The sequence below is a fragment of the Fundulus heteroclitus genome, chromosome 22, assembly GCF_011125445.2.
Source record: "Fundulus heteroclitus isolate FHET01 chromosome 22, MU-UCD_Fhet_4.1, whole genome shotgun sequence".
Classification (NCBI taxonomy): domain Eukaryota; kingdom Metazoa; phylum Chordata; class Actinopteri; order Cyprinodontiformes; family Fundulidae; genus Fundulus; species Fundulus heteroclitus.
Window position 1 is genome coordinate 10606937 of NC_046382.1, and position 23030 is coordinate 10629966.

The 23030-nt window shown below is 40.4% G+C and overlaps 1 protein-coding gene across 1 annotated transcript in view; it reads left to right on the forward strand.

The window, feature by feature from the left end:
• Positions 1-23030, forward strand: part of LOC105926160 (serine/threonine-protein kinase 32C) — a 128445-nt gene that overhangs the window by 41896 nt on the left and 63519 nt on the right. The window contains exon 2 of the mRNA XM_012862377.3: positions 1157-1212. Within this exon, the coding sequence (XP_012717831.2) occupies positions 1157-1212 (56 nt within the window). The remainder of the gene's footprint in view (positions 1-1156; positions 1213-23030) is intronic.

Consider the following 23030-nt stretch of genomic DNA (forward strand, 5'->3'; position numbering starts at 1 on the left):
GCAGATTATCTTATTTACCTGCTCAAAATCAAGGACACATACACTGATTTCAATTTTACTTATATAACTATATAATATTCATGATACACGTCATCTCAAGGCACTTTACAAAGTCAAATTCAATCAGATTACCATACCATACCATACCAGCTTTATTTATAAAGCACTTTAAAACAACCACAGTTGATACAAAGTGCTGTACAATCCAAAAACACAACAAAATAAAAATAATTATAATTAAAAGTAGTTTAAAAACAAAGACATACACTTTAAACTAGATCTCGCTGGTGTTGAAAGCCAAGTTATTCAGATTAGTCAAAAAATTTCCTCTCTAAGGAAACCCAGCAGGTTGCATCAAGTCTCTCCAAGCAGCATTCACTCCTCCTGAAAGAGCGTAGAGCCACAGTGGACAGTCGTCTGCATTGTTGATGGCTTTGCAGCAATCCCTCATACTGAGCAAGCATGAAGCGACAGTGGAGAGGAAAACTTCCTTTTAACAGGGAGGAGAACCTCCAGCAGAACCAGAACCAGGCTCAGTGTGAACGCTCATCTGCCTCGACCCACTGGGGGTTAGAGAAGACAGAGCAGAGACACAGAAAGCACAGAAGCACACATTTATTATTTTAAAAAGTAAGTATTTTACTTACCTTTAGTTCCCTTTTTGCAGTGTGGTTAGCGTGTGCAAAGGAGAACCATTCCAAGTTCCCTCCTGGTTCACAACTGTGTACAACTATCTGGTTAAGACTTAAGGTCCTGATTCTCAAATATGAAAGAGGGGAACCGCTCCCTTCAGGTCTGGAGTCAGACTGCCTCAGCGAAGGAGTTAAAGCATGTGTGGGTCTCGTTTATGATCAGGACAGGATGGAGCGACAGATGAATAGATATCTATTCTCTTATGTAGAACCTTTTCACAAGACACAACTCATATCTAATAGATGAGACAACAACTGTCTTTGTTAGACTAAGCCCTATTTGTCCTAAGCATGTGAGTTATGGTCAGTGGGTAACGGCAACAGATTGGTATCTAATCATCAAATGTGATGTCTGCCCATTGAAATAAACTGTTTGAGCTGGTAATCTGTCAGATTAACGCTTCATGCTACGAACAAACCTCGTGTTTCCTCACCCAGCTTCTGTTTCTCTGTTTTCTCCGCAGTAAACTTTGACCACTTCCAGATTTTGCGGGCCATCGGAAAAGGGAGCTTCGGAAAGGTAAAGCTGTCTCCAGTTTTCAACGTGTGTGTTTTGCGTCCTCTTGTTACCTGCTACGTTCATTATCTCTGCTGGATCAGAAGCGGCTGATGGACATTTCAATTTAAATCGCACTGTGTTGCCTAAAAGTCAAGATCAGTGTTTTTTTTTTCTGGTTTAATGTTTATTAATCAATAAGATTTTTTCTGTAAACTTGGCATTTCTCTGTTTGAGTGTGTTTGTGTGCGCCGCTCACTGTGAAACCAGATCCCAGCAGTGTGCCACAGGTGTCCGTGTCGTCATTAGTGGACATTATGGATTAAGAAATGACAGCTTTGATTAACCTTAATTTCTAGTTGAATGATTTTCTTGTTGTCGTTGTTACAGGCTTCAGTGCTGATTTTTTTTTTTTTTTAGCTTAATGCGTTTTCATCAACGCACAATTGGGCTCTGGAGGTCTGAATAGTTTACCCTAATCTTAAATCCCAAACATCCCAGCTAATATTTGTTCATTATTCATTCGTGTGTTTTGGTAACTTCTTCAGTTTTGCTCATTCTTTGCTGAAAACACGTCCCGCGGCTGTGACGAGCGCATTAACATGAGAATTTATGTAAATTTATACGCATTGCTTTGTTCCCTGCGAGCTGTTGTCACCTCCTTCGTTATGGGAATCTCTAGCAAATTATGATGCAGAATGCTTTTTTAATTGCATGGATAAATATCCTTGAACCTCTTTGATTTGTATTTTTGATTTAAAAAATCGATGCACAGGAGTTCCTACATAAGCTCTGCCCATGTTGGTTAAGATGGATGTTTTTAAATCCAGTACCACAGACCTTTGCCTTTGAAAGATGCTCCAAATCAAGTCTTCGAGGTCCGGTGTCCTGCAACCTTTATATGTGTCTCTGCTTCAATACAGCTGAGTCCAATAATCAGGTCATTAGCAGGACTCTGGAGAACTTGACTGCAGACTGAGGAGATAATTCAGCCATTTCAGTCAGGAAACGTCTAAAAGACGCTGTTTGGCTCCACCGTACGTTTCTATCCTACGTGTTATTTGGCCTATTCGTTCATATTGGCTAGTTTCCCCCAGTGGAAAAAAAAAAAAAAAAGAGAACATGGCCGCCACACTGCAAAAACGGAACTTAAAATAAGTAAAATGTTCTTAAAATTTGTGTATTTGTCCTTGATTTGAGCAGGTAAATAAGATGATTTGCCAATGGAACAAGATTTTTGCACTTAAAATAGGAACAACTCATCTCCATCATCTTATTTCAAGTGCAGGATGTCTAATTATCTTATTTTAGGGGTCAAAATACTCATTCCGTTGGCAAATAATCTTATTTACCTGCTCAAATCAAGGACAAATACACTAACTTTAAGAACATTTTACTTATTTCTAGATCAGTTTTTGCAGTGCATTCAATGTACTTTATGTGGAAAACTTATGATTTTAAAGATAACATCGACATTTATATGCGTTTTGTTGACATTTGTCATGGGAGCGAACCATTATATTGTCGTAATTTTCATTCAGGAATTGTAGATAATCTTAGGACTGAACGATATAGAAAAAAAGCATATCGATAAAAATAGAAATCATATTGGATCGATATCGATAATTATCAACAAATTCGAAACATATATTTTAAGTGCAGCCCTGGCCATTTTATGCTGTTCCTTAACAACCTATTTTTAGATAAATAACACACAAACGCTGAATTCAAACTCAACCCTTTATTTCACCAGCTTTTTATCAAAACTACAAGTTTTTAAAAAGAGAAAAAGAAAGCGTGCTCGCTGACCTCTTTGAAAGGGGCGGAGCTTGGTGATGGTGCATTCCTGGGTCTGCGTTGTGATTGGTTGGGAGGATTTAAATGACTGTAAAATGAACCTACATGATTGGCTAGAATGCAAAAGGAAGGAAAACTTTTCTATTGAACTGTTTACTGACCCTTTTATTTCTATCATCTATATACGTCTATCGATCGATATATATTATCGAATTATCATCCATCCCTAGACAATCTTTTTGTAGTTAGTTTCACAGAAGATCAGTGTCTCCTCAGAAAAATGTGAAAATGTCACATTTTCTAGCATTTCTGACAGTGAGACTGGGTTGGATACCAAATTTATGTATAAAGGGTAAAAAAAAAAACAGCATCAGCAGCAATTTATGGCGCTCAGATTATGTTGAAAGCTGAGAGAAGTAACAATGAGCCAACGATACATGTCAGGTTGAATATTATTGTTTTAAACACGCATTAATAGAAAACAGTTTATTTTTTCCCCCTTTTGTTTATTATGTTTGGTTGGAATTTGTTTGTTTTCTGGCCCTGTCTTCACCTGCAGTAGAGGGACCTCATCCTGGCATGTCCTTCTCAGGTGCGCAGATAAAACAGTCCCCAGGGATTTGCACACAATTTATTGGTTCTGGGTAAAAAGAGGCGGATTAAAGAGGGATGATACTGGCCAGAGCGGATTTTTCTGTTGACACAGGTTTTATTGGAACGTGTTTAAGATAACCCTAACCCTAAGATAAATGTATTGTTCTTTTTAGTCTTTGTCTAGTGGAAATAGTGTTGTATTTTTTTTGCATTTGATGCAACCCTAATAACAGCGTTTCCCAATTTAGTTTAAGCTGTTTGTCATTTGTTGTTGCACTGCAAAAACGGAACTAAAAATAACAAACATTTTCTTGAAATGAGTGCATTTATCCTTGATTAGGGCAGGTAAATTAGATGATTTGCCAATGGATTAAGATTTTTGCACTTAAAATAGGAACAATTCATCTCCATCATCTTATTTCAAGTGCATTATACCTAATTATCTTATTTTAGGGGTCAAAATACTCATTCTATTGGCAGATAATCTTATTTACCTGCTCAAATCAAGGACAAACGCACTCATTTCAAGAAACCTTTGCTTATTTCTAGTTCTGTTTTTGTAGTGGGTGTTGGTGGTTCTGTTTGGTTATGCTGCTGGCTACAGAATAACAAATAAAGAAAAACAAGAAGCCTCCACAGATGTCACATTGCTTTGTTGTTGTTTTTTTGGCTGCCGTTTGGGTCCCACTTCCATTGCTGCTCAACCAGTTTGACAAGCATGTCACAAAGCCCAGCTTACCACAATTATTTTCTATTTTTGATGGAAGCAGGACCTTACAAGAGGCTGATTATGTGCCAACTTATGTGTTATGTGGAATAATAAAAATTTACATCATCATTAGAAATGTGGGAAACTGCTACCCACAGCAGTGAACCCAAATCTGATTCAGCAGGGAAGTGCAACCAGGAACTTGATCAGCAATCAAGCAACTGGAGCAAAAAGTGCAGCTCTGAAGCAATAAGGAGCTTCAGCACACAACAGGAAGGCCAAATGGGTTACAGAAAGGTCATTTATTGTTTTTAACTTTCAGCCTCCATCTACCATAGCATCTATAAAATTAAAATACGTTAGCATCCCATTGAAAGACCTTGACTTGGGGTGCAATAGAAAATACACAGAGGAGCTCCTGTTAAAAATAAGAGTTCACTGGGAACAAAACTGTCTCTAAAAGCAGAGTGTGACCATCATATGTTTTTCTCTTTGTTTCATGAGAATAAAGGAAACCGTATTTTTGCTGAGCTGTTGCTGTAACCACTGTGTAAACTTTGCCCTGCTCGGCTTTGCTGCTTCAGGACTTGAACGACTTGCCGTGATTGATGGAGCTGGGATTTCTGCGCTCCAGCAGAGCATCCAGAAGGAGAATATCCGTCCATTATGTTTATACAGCAGGACGAATGATCCTAAACACACCAGCAAGTCCGCCTCTAAGTGGCTTTACAAAAAAAAAATACAGAAAGAAAGAGGAAGGTTTTGAAGTGGCCAAGTCAAAGGATAGGGACAATAGTTTGGTTTGTGTAGGTTTTATCCCATATTAGTTAATAAAATATTAAAAGTGTCTTTTGTTTTTTACTCAGGTTATCTTTGTCTGATATTACTTAACATCTTATGTTATTTTTTTGATGGTCTGAATCAGTGGCGGCTGGTGAAAGAAAATCTTGGTGGGGCTGGCCAATAGATTTCCCTGCCTAACCCAGTACATGCATTTAAATTAAAAGTCGGAAAATTACTACGATTTCACAATAAGCATTTAATTAATAAAAAAACATTGTTCACAAAGGATTAATTTGGTGTTTTTGTCTTATTAATCCTTTTCACAGACTCATGCCAGAGGGTTTGCATACATTGTACATGTACGTATATTATTACGTAACAAACGTTTACGTCTTGACTTAAATATATATATCCTAATTTTTATTTAGACAATGATTTAAGTAGAACAATGACTAGTGCAAAATTAAGTTGTATTTACAGGAGATGATGTGTAGACTGCAAATTCTGTCATGGTATGATGGCTCCCACAGTCGATTGGGATTGTCTGCCTCTGCATCCTTTTCATTGAAATTATCCATTTCTTTCTTCTTTCTTCTTTCTTCGGTAAACAAAAGAAACGTACATCCGACGATTTGGAATGCCTCTGTGTGCAACCGGGAGCACAACAAGTCGTAGGCATTGTTTAGATTTCAAAAATAAACTAAAAGTATGCTCTAATTCACCCGTTTTGTCATGGTAGTAGACAAAAACAGTACTGTTTTTGTCTACTACCATGACCCGGATGTAGCGCGGATGTAGCTTGTGACGTCACGCGTGAAGTGGTCTATACACCTATCACTGTGTAGCAGGGGCAAAGACTCCAGGAGCCCCAAACCCATTTATTTTGGCGATGCTGATTGGCCAAATATTTATAAATCTTCCCTAGCAACAGTATACGATTAGTCATTTCGCTACACTTGTGGGGCTCCTTGAGTGACAGCCCCAAAAGTGTAGAAGTAGAGAAATGACACGTTCTGTTGGTGGAAATGGACTGTTAAATGGTAGAGTCAATTAGTAGAAGTGTTTTAATAATTCTTACTACATGTAGCCACGTACTATTAAGTAAAAACTGACATTAATAATACTTTTAAAATCTCTATATATTTTGACTTTTCCCCTCCACATCTAGGGAGGGCAGCGCCCGAGCGCCCCCTATGGGCCAGCCGCCACTGGTCTGAAACATTTAAACGTGACAAAACAAGAATGCAAACGCCTAGCACCTGAAACGCTTGGTAATACATACAGCACAAGGACTACAGTTAGCTTTAGCTTGAATGCTTTACGGATCGGTTGCAGGATAGCGGTAAATATCTGCTGTCGGTTTAAAGTGAGTGCTTACATTGTGCTGAAACGTTTTTTTTTTACGGTGCTGTTTGTTTCCATCCTTTTCTGTGGAGAGACACACTCTCAGCGCCCGGCAGATGCTCACACAGACCTCCAGCTAAGGTTCGCCCTCGCCGGAGGTGATCTCATTTGATGTTTTGTGGCAACACACTGTGCTCCCGCTGCCTCCGAGCACCTAACGGCATAAGTCTTTAGTTTCCCATAAAACGCATTAAAGGAAAGAGGAGATGTGGTCTGAAATAAATTACACGTTTGAGCCACGACACCCAAATGAGCCAAACGGCGACGTGGAAAGTCATTATATTATATATCTAGACGAGTATTAATCCTCAAAAGCTGTTTTTGTGTTTTTCAGTCACGAGGAACAGATTTAGTTTCTGTAGCTCTATATGAAAGCAATATAAAAAAAGAGAGAGGTGTTTACCTTATGTAGTGCAGTGAAATACAATCTGTAGTCCATAGCTTGTGTAGGTGCTGGAAGGAGAAAAAAACAAACATTTAAGTAGTAGTCGTTGTCGGATGTATGTGTGTTTGCTTTTGCGAGGACTTGTGAAGGAGCGGAAACGAGTGTTGTGGGACTCGGTCTTGCGTAGCAGGGAGTCGTGAGTGAGGTTGGAGCTGGGGGGGTGGGCGGTGGGGTGGGGGGGGGGGGAGAGACTGCCAAGATAGAAGCAGAGGGTCCCTCTTCTTCCAAGAGGCATTTATAAACCTTGTGCACAGTACTCTGCTTCTAATCTACCGCGATGTTTGTGCCAGTCGATGTCCGTTTTGCAGGAAAAGAAGTTCTTATCTAACGATACAGAAATGTTCCGACAGTAATTCACGTCTGTAGCCGTGTGCTTATCTGAGCGTGTTAAAATATAAGCCGTACACTCGCTGCTTTCATTCAGTTTACGAGGGTGCTAGCTGCTAACTAAGTAATCTGTTGAGTATTCCACTGATTAACTAAACTTAATAGATTTAAAGATTCTCTTTTTAACTTATAAAGTTTTAAATGGGTTAGCTCCCCCTTGTCTTCGGCACCTTTTAAAATTCCGGTCTGTGTCCAGAACTCTACGATCAAATAATCAGCTGCTACCTGACTTAAGAGGAAAGGAGATCGGGCTTTTTCTGTTGTTGCTCCTATTCTTTGGAACAATCTAGCTTTCCAAATTAGATCTGCCCACAGCCTGGATCATTTTAAATTGCTTCTCAGAACTCATTTTTATTCTTTGCCATTCGTTTGAAGTAGTGTTTTGATACTCTGTTTTTATCAGTTTGTGTTATTGTTGTTCTTGTACAGCTCTTTGGTGCAGTTTTAAACCTGTTTTTAAAGTGCTATATAAATAAATTTGACATTGACATAAACATTTGCATTTTACAGCTCGAGGTCCAAGTTTACACATTCTGGCAACCATGCAACAGGTTTTTATCTGGAACTGAATTTCTTTCAAACATACCCGCACCACTTTTTGTGTGTTTCCAATGTGGTGTATAAAAAAAAACCAAAACATGCTGCTTATTTAAATTATGCCCCCAACCATTTCTCCTATTACAGGAGTGTTGTTGCTTTGCATTGAAATGTAACCCAATGATTCTCTCACAGCGATGAAGCTTAATAAGTTTTAATTTAAAGCTTTAAACTAAAAGTAAAGCCACTTTACATTCCAAGATGCTTGTACATTTATCATAGACAGGGCTAGTGTGTGTTTGCCATCATTATCCTGTTGGATTGACTAATTGTATAAACTATCTTGCTGTTGATTTGATCAAAAATCGAAGTATTTGGAGGTAGTTTTCCATTTTCATTACTACCTTAAATTCTGTCCAAGCTATCGGTACCAGTGGATGCTGAACTGCCTCCCAGCAGGATGCTAAAACCAGCGAGCCTTACAGTACGTGGTGTCATGACTCCTCCAGACTTTTTGTTTTTGTTTTCTTTGTGGCTCAGTCTTTGTTTTGCTATAAAATACTTTGGTAGTGGTCCATAATATGCTTCATGACAGTTCCAGAAAACTTAATAAATAAAATAAGCTCTAATTTCATTGCAAGTAACAAATAAGGGCCATAAAACCTTCAGGAATCCCGATTCAATTAAATTAAATTTTATTTATATAGCACCAATTCATGAAACATGTCATCTCAAGGCACTTTACAAAGTCAAATTCAATCAGATTATACAGATTAGGTTAGATTACACTGCAAAAACAGAACTAAAAATAAGTACAATTTTCATGAAATGAGTGTATTTGTCCTTGATTTGAGTTGCTAAATAAAGACTATTTGCCAATGGAATAAGATTTTTCCACTTAAAATAGGAACAATTCATCTCCATCATCTTATTTCAAGTGCAGGATGAGCCACAGTGGACAGTCGTCTGCATTGTCCATGGCTTTGCAGCAATCCCTCATACTGAGCATGCATGAAGCGACAGTGGAGAGGAAAACTCCCCTTTAACAGGGAGGAAAACCTCCAGTAGAACCAGAACCAGGCTCAGTGTGAACGCTCATCTGCCTCGACCGACTGGGGCTTAGAGAAAATTCAATGTTAGTTCTGAAACAATGCAGTTAAGCAAGTTTAGTAAGAAGTTAAGGTAATCCATCTGATTTGTGTTATGTATTTCTTTTTTTTTCGTTTGCACCAGGTGTTTTCCATGTTATTTTGCCTGTTGTGGATGCAAATCGTGCAATTGAATGGGTTTACTTACTACATTAAATATGTTATAGCCTTGTATTTTGTGAAATAAACTTCTAAATAAATGCTACTTATAGTTCGAAAAATTACAAAAGCTAATTACTGCGGGAAAATTTATAGGAAGAATGTTTGGAGGCAGCAGGTTTAATTGATTTACTCACGCAATCTGCTGATGTTGGCTGATATTTTGTCCTGACAGAGGATGCATCAACATTAAACAACTCCTGCTGGCGACATCAGTAGCACTTGAGGCAAAAACTGGCTCTTGTCATTATTTGGTTCCCCTTGCTTCACAGCCCTCAGGCACAAATGATTTTCAACAGAGTGTGCTTGACGGCTGAGCAGAAAGTCTGCCATCTTTCACCGAGCCTAACCCGTTTCCTGGACAGATGAACTTTTATTTGTCTTTTATTTGTCACCAGAGTGGCCACACGTCAACTAGAAAAGTTCTTTTTCTTCGGATTCAAGCCATAGAAATGCTGGTGAAGATTCTCAGTCATCCAGGTCATGGTCATTCCAAAAAAAGTAAAAAAAGTAAAAAACAAAGCAACTGGACTTGTTTTCCGTAGTTTGAAGACGTTTCGCTTCCTCTCCAGGAAGCTTTCTCAATTCTAAAAGTCTGGAGTAATGTGGAGCACCAAGCTTTATACTACTGCCCAAACAAAGGCCTTGTAATGGCTTAGATAACATGCAAATACAACAGAAACAGGTATATAGCTTGGTACTCCACATTACTCCAGACTTTTTGAATTGAGAAAGCTTCCTGGAGAGTAAGCAAAACGTCTTCAACTACGGAAAACAAGTCCAGTTGCTTTGTTTTTTACTTTTTTTGGAAAGCCATAGAAAGTAACCGACTTTGAGATCGTGCGGCTGCTGCCGCTGCGCCGTCACCCATATCTGGATGTTTAAATCCAGTTTGAGTGCATGACTCCGAAGGCTCTTTTTATAGGTTTGAAAAACAGTAAAAAAAGAAATCACAATTGTCGCTCACTTATGTTCCATACTTTGCACACCCTTAGGTCTTCTGGCTTGCATGCCAGTAGCTACAGTAGCCCCGCGTTGCCAAACGAGCATGTTATCATGAAGGATAAAACAATTGGTGGCGACATGGCTCGGTCTCCCACAGTCTCCCTCTTCCTCCTCGCTCTGATGTTTTGAAGCATCTGTACTCGGGCAGATGGAGTGAGGAGGGATGGTTGCTCGCCGTGATTCATTCCTCGGCGCAGCTCATTTGTTACAGCTCAGGAAGCTCCACACACCGCCTTAAAGTTGATATAATTGCCCGCCTCCTCCTGGCTCTCCCACTCACCCCCTTCCTTTCTCCCATGAGTATCACCCTTTGCCCCCCCCCCCCCTTCTCTGTTGCTCTGTCGTCTCGCCTCTGAATGCACCGGAGACCGGCATGTCGACTGTGGGGCTCATTAAAACCTGTGCTGTGGGAGTTTGAGGGGAGGGGAGGGGAGGGGGGGGAAGACATGACAGTCATTGGATCCGACAGCAGTTTAGTGACAGCTTCCTAACGCCAGCAGTCACAGGGACAGGTTAACATCGAAACGCAGAGAAGGGAGGACAGGGGGGAGACAGGAAAGGGAAGGTCAGAAGTGGCGGAGAAACTCCACCGTTGGTTTCTGCGTCTTCATTTCCTGCGCCGTTCAGACACTTCACTACAAACGGACCCTTGTTTGGGAGCCCGTGTGATGGAGGTGGAGAGGCGGGGGGGGGGGGGGGGAGACAGCGAGAGAAACTGTGACAAGCTCATGTGGGAGAAATGTGGGGAGCGTCTGTGGAAAGGTCAGGAGATGATGAAGCCTTTTTATAGCATTTGCTGTCTTTAGTTAGTCCTGCAGGGCTTCCACCTGCCTGTAAGCCAGATATTGTTCGCAAAAAGCCCCCCGTCCGTCTTCTTTACCTCGCAGCTGGCCGTGTGGAAATGGGAGTTTGTTTTGCAGAACGGGAGTTTTCCAGCATATAGCCCTCAGCCGCCTTTTTAACCTAGAAATGAATACGCCTTCATGGCAGCAGAGCTCCTATAGATTTCATAGGAGCTCTGCTGCTTTGCTGCTAAAGGAGGCTGAGGCCATATGGATGAAATTGCTCCGGGACCCCTGAATCCCACTTTTTCAGTGGACGATCTTCACTTATTTATCGGCTTTCATCACTCACTGGAAAAAAAAAAGGTTTCAGATATATGAGGATATATTTTTAAAACGAAATAAAAATATACCTGGTTCTAAATGTATTTAAATCTAGGCTCAGTAATAGAGAAAATACAGAGCTAATCCCCCACACTTGTATTATTTTTTTTAAGTTTAATCCAAAACTGAGACGCTGTATATGATAAATTACAACTCGTGATTTCACAGCCTATAAAAACAGCTGCAGTAGAAACAAATTGAAGCAGTGATTTTATATCTGTCTCAGTCACTGAACAGTTCACTGAGGTTTGCATTGAGGTTTTGCACACCTCTCTTCAGGTACAACTGCACTATTTTAATTAGGTTGAGGTCTGGACTGTAACAAAGCCATTCACTGCAAAAAGGGAACTAAATGTAGGTAAACCGTTCTTGAAATTAGTGTATTTTACCTTGGTTTGAGCAGCTAAATCAGACTATTTGCCAAAGGAAGGAGTATTTTTACCCCTAAAATAAGATAATTAGATATCCTGCACTTGAAATAAGATGATGGAGATTAATTGTTCCTATTTTAAGTGCAACAATCTTATTCCATTGGCAAATAGTCTTATTTACCAGCTCTAATCTAGGAAAATTACACTGATTTCAAGAAAATTTCACTTACTTTTAGTTCCCTTTTTGCAGTGTTCACCTTGGTTATATTGTTTTTGTAGATAAGCTACTTTGTTTGGTGTCATTATCCTGTAATGACCCGGTTTGGGCCAAGCTTCAGCTGTTGGACATGTACCCCGACAATTGACTTGAGTAGAGAGCGTGCTTTTTTTTTTCAGTGACTGTATGTGGCGAGCTCGCTGAATTTGTAACATTCGGAAAGTAACACTCTTTATAGAAAATGGTCCTCATAGGGAGAAAATTAAACATTTAAGTCACAACACTGTTCTGGCAAAGTGTGTTGTAGATGTAGATATACCCTCATTAAAGATGTACCCTGTTTAATGAGATGTTTTGTGAGCGTTACATTCCCACTAATAAAAAGAGGTTAAACTCTTTCTTTGTATTCATTAACATTCCAAGCATTTTTTCCCCGAGAGACTCCCAAGTTTCAGGATTGAAAAAAAAAAAATTGCTGCTTGTCCACGCCAGGCTCAGTTTTGTTCCACCTCCACATTTTCCATATCTTTGATGCTGCGTGGAGAATTAATTGCAGAGTTGTGACAGAGGCCAGCTACTTCTTTTCTCCCCCATCCCTTTCTGGATAAAATAACATATTCTGCTTTTAAAAATCTGATTTGGCTCTAGGATAAAATAGGTTATTATGCTTTTAAAAAGTTCAGATAAGAATTCAATCAGCATGCAGTCTGAATTTCCTTTCATGATCAGTGCGTCTGCCCCGGGCTGGACTTTAGGGAAGATGAGAGACCTTCAGAGGTTCATATCTTCATGCTTAAAATCTGACATTTTGTATGTATGAGTCCCTTTTGTTAAGGAGCCATCAAAAGAAAAGAGGGCTATTGACGATTCGCTGAGCCTTGACTCTGTCGGTTCCGTCGTGGTTTAAATAACAGTATCTTATAAGAGCTTATGGAGTCTTTTAGTTGGTATATTTTACTCTAATCTTAACAGCACGAATTGGTTCAATTCAATTTTATTTATATAGCGCCAAATCATTTACTCCTCCTGAAAGATCGTAGAGCCACAGTGGATAATCGTCTGCATTGTTGATGGCTTAGCAGCAAACCCTCATACTGAGCATGCATGAAGCGACAGTGGAGAGGAAAACTCCCTTTTAACAGGGAGGAAAACCTCCAGCAGAACCAGAACCAGGCTCAGTGTGAACGGCCATCTGCCTCGACCCACTGGAGGTTTCCAAAGTTAAACTGCACACACACGAGTAAAAACATGAACAGAAATGGGAAAGCAACAGTTATAAAATTAACGACATCCCATTTACGTAACGACGTATAATCTGTTTCTGTCTGAGATAAAAAGTGATTTAATGCAGGTAAACATTAAAAAGTTAGAACACCTGTGCCCCTAATCAACCAGTTTCATCTCTTTTGGCGGACATAACTTTAGTGAAAGGCTTCTTTTAGCCAATCTACTAGTTTCTCACACTCATCTCGTTCAGCTGTGAGATGTTTGAACCGTTTTCTTGCAGCTCATTTAAAGTCACTCCACTGTATCAGAATGAGATCGAGATCTGAGCTATGATTAGGCTCAGGAGTATCAGTTTCTTCCTTCTCAGCATGTCTTTGATGGATTGACTGATATATTTCTGGTTAATTTATATGTTTCCTGATCCCCAAACCGTGTCCATTCCACCTAAATGCTTCACAGATGGTATTAGGATATTTTGCTGGAATGCTTGTTTTGTTTTTGGTAAAGCTCTCGTCTATTCTAGTTTCAAAATACTTCCGTTTTTGTCTGTCCAAAGAAATAAGAAAAAACATTATTCCAGAAGTCTTTGCTTCAGTCTTTGTTCTGTTTGACAAACTTCAGCCTGACCTTCATGGTGTTTCTTAGTGACCAAAGGCAATCTCTTTTTGATCAGAGAACAGCAGCAATAATCTGCTGTCGGTTCCATGATGAAATTTTAGGGTTTTTTTTAGACTCCTTTTAGCATCTTGCTGTCTGCATTGAGGGTAAAGACAGACATTAGTAGGTCAGTAGTTTGTTTTGAATGTCCTCCATTTGTAAAAAAATAAATAAAAATAAAAAATAAAATAAAAAATTCTGTAAGGTTGATTTGAATTTGTAGTATTTTTTTTAAATTCATTACCGGACTCATACGTTTCTACTGTCTTCTTTCTGAAGTCCTCAGGAAGCTTTTTCTGTCTTCCATGGTGTTCACTCTCACTTTAACAGTCCGGAGCTCACCAAACTAAAACGTGTAAGGTTAAAATAACAATCCAATTTAGTCGGCACGTTTGTGACACATCCAAGGATATGAGTTAGGATCCACTTCGTATAAACAAAGACATTTTAAACTCACTTCAAAAATCCACTTTTTTTCCCAGATAAACTGGGCTAAGGGTGCTACTTTAATGTTTTTATTTTTTTATTTTTCATGTGAACTTGTTTTGTTCTGTAGTATTTGTCTCAAAACGTCTTAGTCCTGCCCTCTTAGGGTTGAACGGTGGCTATTGCAGTTAAATATTCCTTTTGGTTCAAACGTCACATGCTGTAGTCATCATAGCCTTACCTTTGGGTATAAAATCATCAGTTACACACCCACGTAGCATCAGACCCAGGAGTTGTATTTGTGAGGATTGGGAGCATTGATTGATATTGTTTAGCGTTTGTTACTGAACTTTAGACGTTCCCTACACTTAGCCCAGCCCATCAGTGTCTCTTGGCACTGACTTTAATACATATCTATCTATCTATCTATCTATCTATCTATCTATCTATCTATCTATCTATCTATCTATCTATCTATCTATCTATCTATCTATCTATCTATCTCTCTCTCTCTCTCTCTCTCTCTCTCTCTCTCTCTCTCTCTCTCTCTCTCTCTCTCTCTCTCTCTCTCTCTCTCTCTATATATATATATATATATATATATATATATATATATATATATATATATATATATATATATATATATATATATATGGATTGGTGCAAATTGTTCTGGGGATGGGCTGCTCAGTGATGCAGTGGGTAGCGCTGTTGCCTTGCAGCAAGAAGGTTTTGGGTTCAAGTCCAACCCTTGGCCTTGGTCTTTCTGCATGGAGGTTGCATGTTCTCCCTGTGCATGCGTGGGTTCTCTCCGGGTACTCTGGTTTCCTCCCACAGTCCAAAAACATGAGTTAGGTTAATTGGTCTCTCTAAATTCTCCTTAGGTGTGAGTGTGTGAGAATGGTTGTTTGTCCTGTTTGTCTCTCTGTGTTGCCCTCCAGGGTGTACCCTGCCTCTCGCCCATTGACAGCTGGAGACAGGCACCAGCACCCCTGGCGACCCCATGAGGGATAACCGTGTATGAAAATGGATGGATGGATGTTCTGGGCACTCAGTGTTAATCAGAGAAACACTCCGTGGTGGCTGTTTTTTTGGTAAATAACGCTCTGTAGCTTCAGCCTGAAGGTTTGTGTCCAGGATGTGTAGGGTCTGCAGAGATGTTAGCTGCTCTTTTCCTGACCCTAGATCTGTATGGATGAAGGGAAGGTCAGCCCCGATCACCTTCTCCGCAGACCTGATTGCTTGTTGTAGCTTTGTGGATGAGCCGAACCACACAGTGGTTGACAGAAACGGGACAGGATGAATGTTGGCAGTACAGAAGATAAACCAGCAGCTCCTCTGGAAGGTTGTTCTTCTTGAGTTGCCAGTCTACCTCCTGTTTGAATGCAGACTCGTCACCATCCTGGATGAGACCGATGATTTCTGCAAAAGTACAGACCTTCAAAGTGGGAAGTTGCTAGAGAATCATGCTGTATTCCTGGCCTATCGTTACCAGCTTTTCACCTGGGCTACGAAATCATTGACCAATAAATACAAGGAATGCGAAAATCCTATAAATCCAAATAATCACACAGTGGTAATGTCTTTTTGGCTTTGTGCACACAAAAAGGGAAAGCAAGTTAAAACCTTTTTCCATCTGTAATTAAAAACCTCTGCAAGAAGGATTATGGCCACCTCTGCGTTTCAGGCCAGGGCGCAGCAACGAGTCGACGGGTTTGTGAAATGCTAGTACTAGGTCAAACCTTGTGGTCAGTTCCCATGAGGATGACGCGTGTGAACAGAGAGACGATCGCTCTGAGAAAGATCTCAGGAGAGGAAAGCTCAGAGGAAGAGCGCACCGCTGCTGCAGGCTGTCAGAACTGACCGCAGAACTGAAGTCCCACGGCGAACCTCTGCTGTTAACAAGTCAGGGATCGGTGCAGCAGGCTGGTTGTCACTCTGCACCGCCGTCGCTCTCACCGCCCGCCGACCGACGCCGTCCTTCCATAGCAGTCAGGCGATATGATGCAGCGTCAGTTTTCTGACGGCATCTGCATATTTTCACCTGGAGAATCTGGAACGTGATGCCAGGTAGATTGCAGACTCGTTGCCACGTCGATGAATAAGTACGAGCGGTCTCACCCTTAATGAAATACTCAGTTATGCCTCTGACACATTCAGTACATCTGACGAGAAAATACCAGAGAGAAAACTTCACTCCTACTTTGTGCATCTTTATTATCGCTCAAAGTCTGAAAACCATGTAATCTTCTTAATGCTCTCCTTCTGTATCCCTATTATAATCAAAGAGTGGCTTCAAAGCCCTTTTTCTTTTCTTTTTTTATACATAATTGCAAGAACAGATTCCAGACATAATTTATTATTAAATCAGCCGAGAGCACATTTTTCTCTGGTTTGTTTCTCCAAAACTAAGATATAATTAAGGTTTGGGCACTGCAAAAAGAGAACTAAAAATAAGTAAAATCTTCTTGAAATGAATGTATTTGCCCCTGATTTGAGCAGGTAAATAAGACTATTTACCAATGGAATGAGTATTTCTACCCCTAAAATAAGATAATTAGATATACTTCACTTGAAATAAGATGATGGAGATTAATTATTCCTATTTTAAGTACAAAAGTCTTATTTCCATTGGCAAATGGTCTCATTTACCTACTCAAATCAAGGAAAATTACTTTCATTTCAAGAAAAAAATGTCTTATTTTTAGTTCAGTTTTTGCAGTGGGTTTAGTTTTACACATTCTGTATTTTCATTTAAATCCCAAAAGAACCTTGTCGTCCGTCCATCCCTCAGGCCTGACGGCATGTCGGCCATCTTCGATTGTTCTAAGAACGCACAAAACCTTTGCAAGGAGGTGAGGTTGGTTTATCGTTGTGGCGGCTGCATGGTCGTGACTTTGTTCACTGCAAAAACGGATTTAAAAGTAAGTAAAATGTTCTTAAAGTCAGTGTATTTATCCTTGATTTGAGCAGGTAATTAAAATTATTTGCCAATGGAGTGAGTAATTTGACCCCTAAAATAAGATAATTAGACATCCTGCACTTGAAATAAGATGATGGAGATGAGTTGTTCCTATTTTAAGTGCAAAAATCTTATTCAATTGGCAAATCATCTTATTTAGCTGCTTAAATAAATGACAAATGCACTCATTTTAAGAACATTTTACTTATTCTTAGTTCTGTTTTTGCAGTGTTGGCAGCTTTTTCCTTCGGTTAGACTGGTACCCAGTGACATGACTTGGTCATTAGAGAAGTAAAAGTTATCCTGGAAATGCCGGCAGCACTCCCCAGTAAGTTAATGTTGCAATTTAAATTGCATTAGCTGCTCTGGCTTGAACCATAATAATCTCAGCATGTAGCTTCAAGACGTAACCCATGTTTTCCCAACGTTAGATGCTATGCTGTGCTCTGCACAAGGGTTGCCAGTTGGGAAAAAGTAAGCACTTTTCCAAACTGCGCACAATGCTCGGCTTACTGGGTACGGAAGAAAGCGGTGACCTTTTTTAGGCTGCAGATTAAATACAGCTGTAAACCTGTCAATGATAACGCTCCCAGCAACAGGTCAGCCTTAGGCAGGATATTAGGCTCACTGATGCAAAGAAATACCTTTCACATGTATCCTCTCATGCTTTTGTGATTAATTTCTGAAAAATCCTCCTTAGTAGGTCTGGAACTGCTGCCCAGATGCCTGCTTTATATGTTAGGTTTATATGGAGGACGGCAGAGACTGTGGCAGGGCCAGAAAGACACGCCGGTTCAGTCAGGAAACTCGTTTGGTTGCACTGTGGTAAGATGGTCAGGAAAACAGCTGGGAAAAATAGTTGGAGGTAACTGGAAGCATAGTAGCATTAAAGACCGATCCAGCTGTGTTTTAATGATCTTGGAGCTCCTGTAGACTGTTTTGACCTAATATGAAGGTTGCAGCCAGGATCATCTGTGATTATGCATAAAAGTGTTTGAGGCCCTGATATCTTCTTCTGGTGTCAACATATATTACTAGCCTAATTGTATTCATTGCTGTCTAAAACTCATGTACTCATTTCCATTTTGCAAAAACTCCCATTTTTCCCATTTCAGTCTCAGAGGCCCGATCTATGGCTGCACGTTTTCATTACGATGCCTGCAGTAGTAGTGCCTCCTGGAGTTGAGCAAATGGATTGCTGAGCTCAGTAAACACTCACATTTCCAGTGGGCTGACAGCAGCCGCTGCAGACCAGAAGACATCCAGTGGAATGAACCAAATGAAAGTGGAAATTATTCCTTCTTCTCACAGGATGACATGTTTATCAGACCCTGAAATTGTGTTCGCCTCACTTCCCTCTCTCAAAGCACTGTTTCCAAAATGGCGCTCTCGGCAAGAAGGCTGACTGTGTGTATTTTCATCCTGTTCTGTATTCATGCACCAATCAGCCATAAAATTGTGGCCGGTGACAGGTGCAGTGAGTAACATTGCATATCTTGTTACGACACAATTTGCGGCTGAAAACATGCCTCCTGGCAGACAGATTGGCATTAGCTTGACACTTGACACCTTCCTACTTCCTAAGCATCTTTGCAAACTGGTAAAACCATCTACATGGCAACAAGTTCTTAGAAACAGCACCACTGATGCCAAACGTGGCAGTGACGGCATCTGGGAGCACCCAAAACCCACCTCTATGTCCAGGCTTTATGTTCGACTAATATCCAGTACCAGCGATCCCTTAATGGAGGGATTTAACTGCAGGAACCTTTTTCAGGGCCCTGCGACAGACTGGCGACCTGTCCAGGTTGTATCTCGCCTATCGCCCATTGAATGCTGGTGATAGACACCAGCAACCCCTCAGGACCCCATGAGGGATAAGCGAGTCAGAAAATGGATGGATGGATGAATGAACCTTTGTCAGGAACCTGGGCACTGTACTTTTGGGACTATAAGTCACTCCGGAATATAAGTTGCATCAGTCAAAAATGCGTCATAAAGAGGGGAAAAAAACATACAAGTCTCACCGGACTATAAGTCACATTTATTTAGAGATGTATTTCACACAATTCAAGACTAAAAACTGGCATTTAATCTGGTAAGGCAACTTATTCAATTGCACAGCTGCATCCACAATTGGCTGAATAAAATGGAACATACCTGGGAGGTTGGACGGAGAAAATTAGCACAACAAGCCACCAACTACAAACGGGAAAGTTCTCGTAAGAGCATTTTGGTCTAGCTACGCTGAAATTAGCCCGTGAGCGTAGCAGTGCTACCTGCTAAGCTAACAGTACGACATGGATGTTTCAGAGCAACATAAAGATGACGTGCATCAGCGAACGCCCAGACAACAGACCTGTAAGCTAGCGCTAGCTGTTGTTAGCTTCACGGACAGCCCAATAACAGGGTTCTGTTCTTCGCTGCGTGAACTAAAATTTAAAGTTTCTTACTTTTACACATTACCATGCGGTTTAGAGTGACTCTTCAAATGTTATAAATGTAATCACCTTAACACAACCATTGGTTATGAGTATCGTGGGAATTAATAGGAATTTTTGGGGACTTAATTAGAAAGTGGAGGCAATTAAAAAACAAACGGTCCGTTTACACAATGTTTTTTGGTGAAAACGGAAACGTGTTCTTGCGTTTCTATCGTTCGTCTACACCAAAATGGCACACGTTTTCTCTAAAAACAGCACAATTTGAAAATGGGATCCAGAGTGCGTTGTTTTGAAAACATCCTGGTCTCCTGTGTACACAGGAAATATGCCTGCAAGGGGGAACCCTGACACATGCGCCTTTTTTAAGCAAAGAGTGTTTTTATTCATGTGCATGTTGTTGAGTATCAAAGAACATACCGCCTACTAGTGGCGTGGTGGGGGAATTACACAGTTATTTTTTTTTTTATATACTTACCTTAGCATCGTATACACCGAAACTGTAGTTAAAATGTAGCTGTGTTAACAGAAACGGAAAATATTTTTGGGCCCCATTGTCAAGACGTTGACTTGTCAGCGCTTTTCCCGAGGTGATAACTTATTCAATCATGACTGTTAGACATTGAATCAACGTGAGGTGCAGTTCAACCCTATAGAAGAATGGATTTCACTAGTCAAGGTACAGATACTGTATTTATTATGAAGTCAAGGTGAAAGATCCAAGCTACCCTTCCTCCAGCCTTCTCAACCCCCTGAGGCACCAGATTTCTGCCGGTCCGTATTTTACCTCTTATGTCCGAGTCGGAGGCGTTTGGCCGACTTGTCAGTTACCGGGCCTAAAAATAAATAAATAAATAACGCTAAGCTCCAGCTTCCTGACTACAATAGATTTTTTTAAAAAATCCACCTTTTATTTCCTCCTCCTTGGCGCCTTGATGTATCAGGAGCTTTAGACCCCCTGACAACAATTGATAGGACTGCTATCTATAGCAGGGAACGGTTAAGGGGATGACGAAGAGAAGCGGGGTGGCAGACTGGAAAAATAAACAACATGCAGACATGCCTGGGATTTGGCAGTGATTCACCGTGCTGAGGCACAACTTGAAAAACCTTTTCTACTTTTTTCCCCCCCTGTCGTTCTTACAAACCAAGTGATATGTTTAGCTAATAAGTAGCTAATAAGTATCTAATAAGTGCATGTCTTTAAGGAGCATGTAACGCTGAGATCAGCCAGCAGGGGATCCGGGTACGTACGGAGGAGCTCGAGGCAGAGAGAGAAAGCTGGAGAGATCGAAGTGCACACTCAGATCTTGTATTAAAGCCTTAATTTGGTCAAATAGATTTCTTAAGGTTTTACTTTAGAGTCTAGGTAAACTGGAAGATTGAAAGGACATAAGGTGCCTTGCAGAACTTCTCATACCACACTTGAACTTTTTTTTCCTACTTCGTTTTGTGACGGCAAGAAACTTCAGTGTGTTTTATTGGGATTTCATGTGACGGACCACCACCAGGTAGCGCATAAGAGTACCTGAATGGTGAAACCTATCAGGACATGGCCGTCCACCGGTAAATTAGATCATTAATCAGAGAATGGGCCCACGGTAACTCTGGATGAGCTGCAGAGAGCCACAGCTCAGGAAAAGAAATCTTGATAGGATAAAAACATACCTCTTTTAAAACCATTTTCTGTCAGCGGTTATGACATTCTTTGGCTTAACTGTGAATTTGCTCATCAAGCAATGTTTTTTGTCTATGAATTGATAATTGAAAAGAATAAATAATGTCATCATCATTTAAAATCTGCAGGTATCCACAAAAAAGCCTCTAATCTACTTAGAACTGAACCAATGTCCGGGTGCGTCCCATTTAAGCCTGTTTGCTGTTGCTATGACCCGGATAACTGAGGATTTGCACAGGCAAAGTAAAGTTTGTCCTCATACGATAATGCGTTGTTGAAGTTTCTAGTCTTGGCCGGAGCTCTCTGTCAGGAAACAGCGTTACGTGTCTCCTTGCTGTGCTCCTTGTGGTTGCAGTGCGGTCAGCTGAAATCTCATGCAACAGTAAGAGAAAAACGCCCTTCCATTGGATTTCACTGGTGGATGCATCTCTATGTATGTTGCACGATCCAGTGCAAAGGGAAAAACTGCGAAACATGCACACTGCAAAAGTGGATCTAAAAACAAGTAAAATGTTCTTAAAGTTTATCCTTGACTTGGGCCAGTAAATAAGATTATCTGCCAATGGAATGAGTATTTTGATCCCTAAAATAAGATAATTAGACATCCTGCACTTGAAACAAGATAATGGAGATGAGTTGTTCCTATTTTAAGTGGAAAAATCTTATTCCATTGGCAAATCATCTTATTTACTGGCTCAAATCAAGGACAAATACACTAATTTCAAGAAGATTTGACTTATGTGTAGTTCTGTTTTTGCAGTGCAAAATTGCATCCCATTGTGAATCTACTACTCTGATACAAATCTATCCCTGTTGGGTTCAACTGCCCCCGCCTTTAAAAACAACAATAAAACCGCAAGCTAGGACGCGAAAATCGGCATCGGTGCTGCCGGGAGTAGTAGTCATAAAAAATACAAGCGTGAGATGAGCTTTAATTTTAGTTTATGCTCCATTTAAGAGAAGAACCACATAAAAATGCACAGCAGAGACAAAAAGAACACATGCAGCCCACTCTGCCGTCTCGTAGGACAATAATGCATTGATGTACTACGACGCTACATTATCAGGACACCGTAAACCATGTTATAAATCCTCCAAGCCCTTGAGGCTTTACTGTCAAGCTTTACAACCTCAGCAATACCTTAAATTCAATTGCTGCTTTCTGTCAAGTGTCCTTCAGCAAGGCTCAGCACTCGTCTTTGTCACCAGCTTCTGTGTCATAGGAGCCACGAGGAAGATTGAAGTGGCACTTGCTGGGGATCTAATGTGGACTCTGTGATGGATGAAGCACAGGGAATAGTACTGAACTATTTTCAGCATATTTTTAGGCTGTTGGGCGTAGGCCTGTCGGGTTTACTGATAACTTGTGAAGCTTAGTGCTAATTTTTGTCTAGATTTGTTGTGTTTGTGTCTTTTTTGGGCCTCCAGTCCAAGCGGTTTTTTTAATGCCAGTCAAAGAGACGGCTCCTCTTGGGCTTGATCTAGGTTAGCACTTTAATTACCTGCATTAAGCGAGAGGCTGGTGTAATACAGGCAAAGCTCTAGAGCATTATTCTTTTACCCCAGTTAAATCAAGAAGATTCTCAGTCTTGCTAAATATTTCTTTAAAAAAAAAAAAAAAGAATCATGACAAATTACCATCCCCTACCCAACCAGGCAGCTGGATGAGAGGACTGGAGCGGCTTCTGGACACAAAATCTCGGCGGAGTATAAAATTAGTCTGATCTGT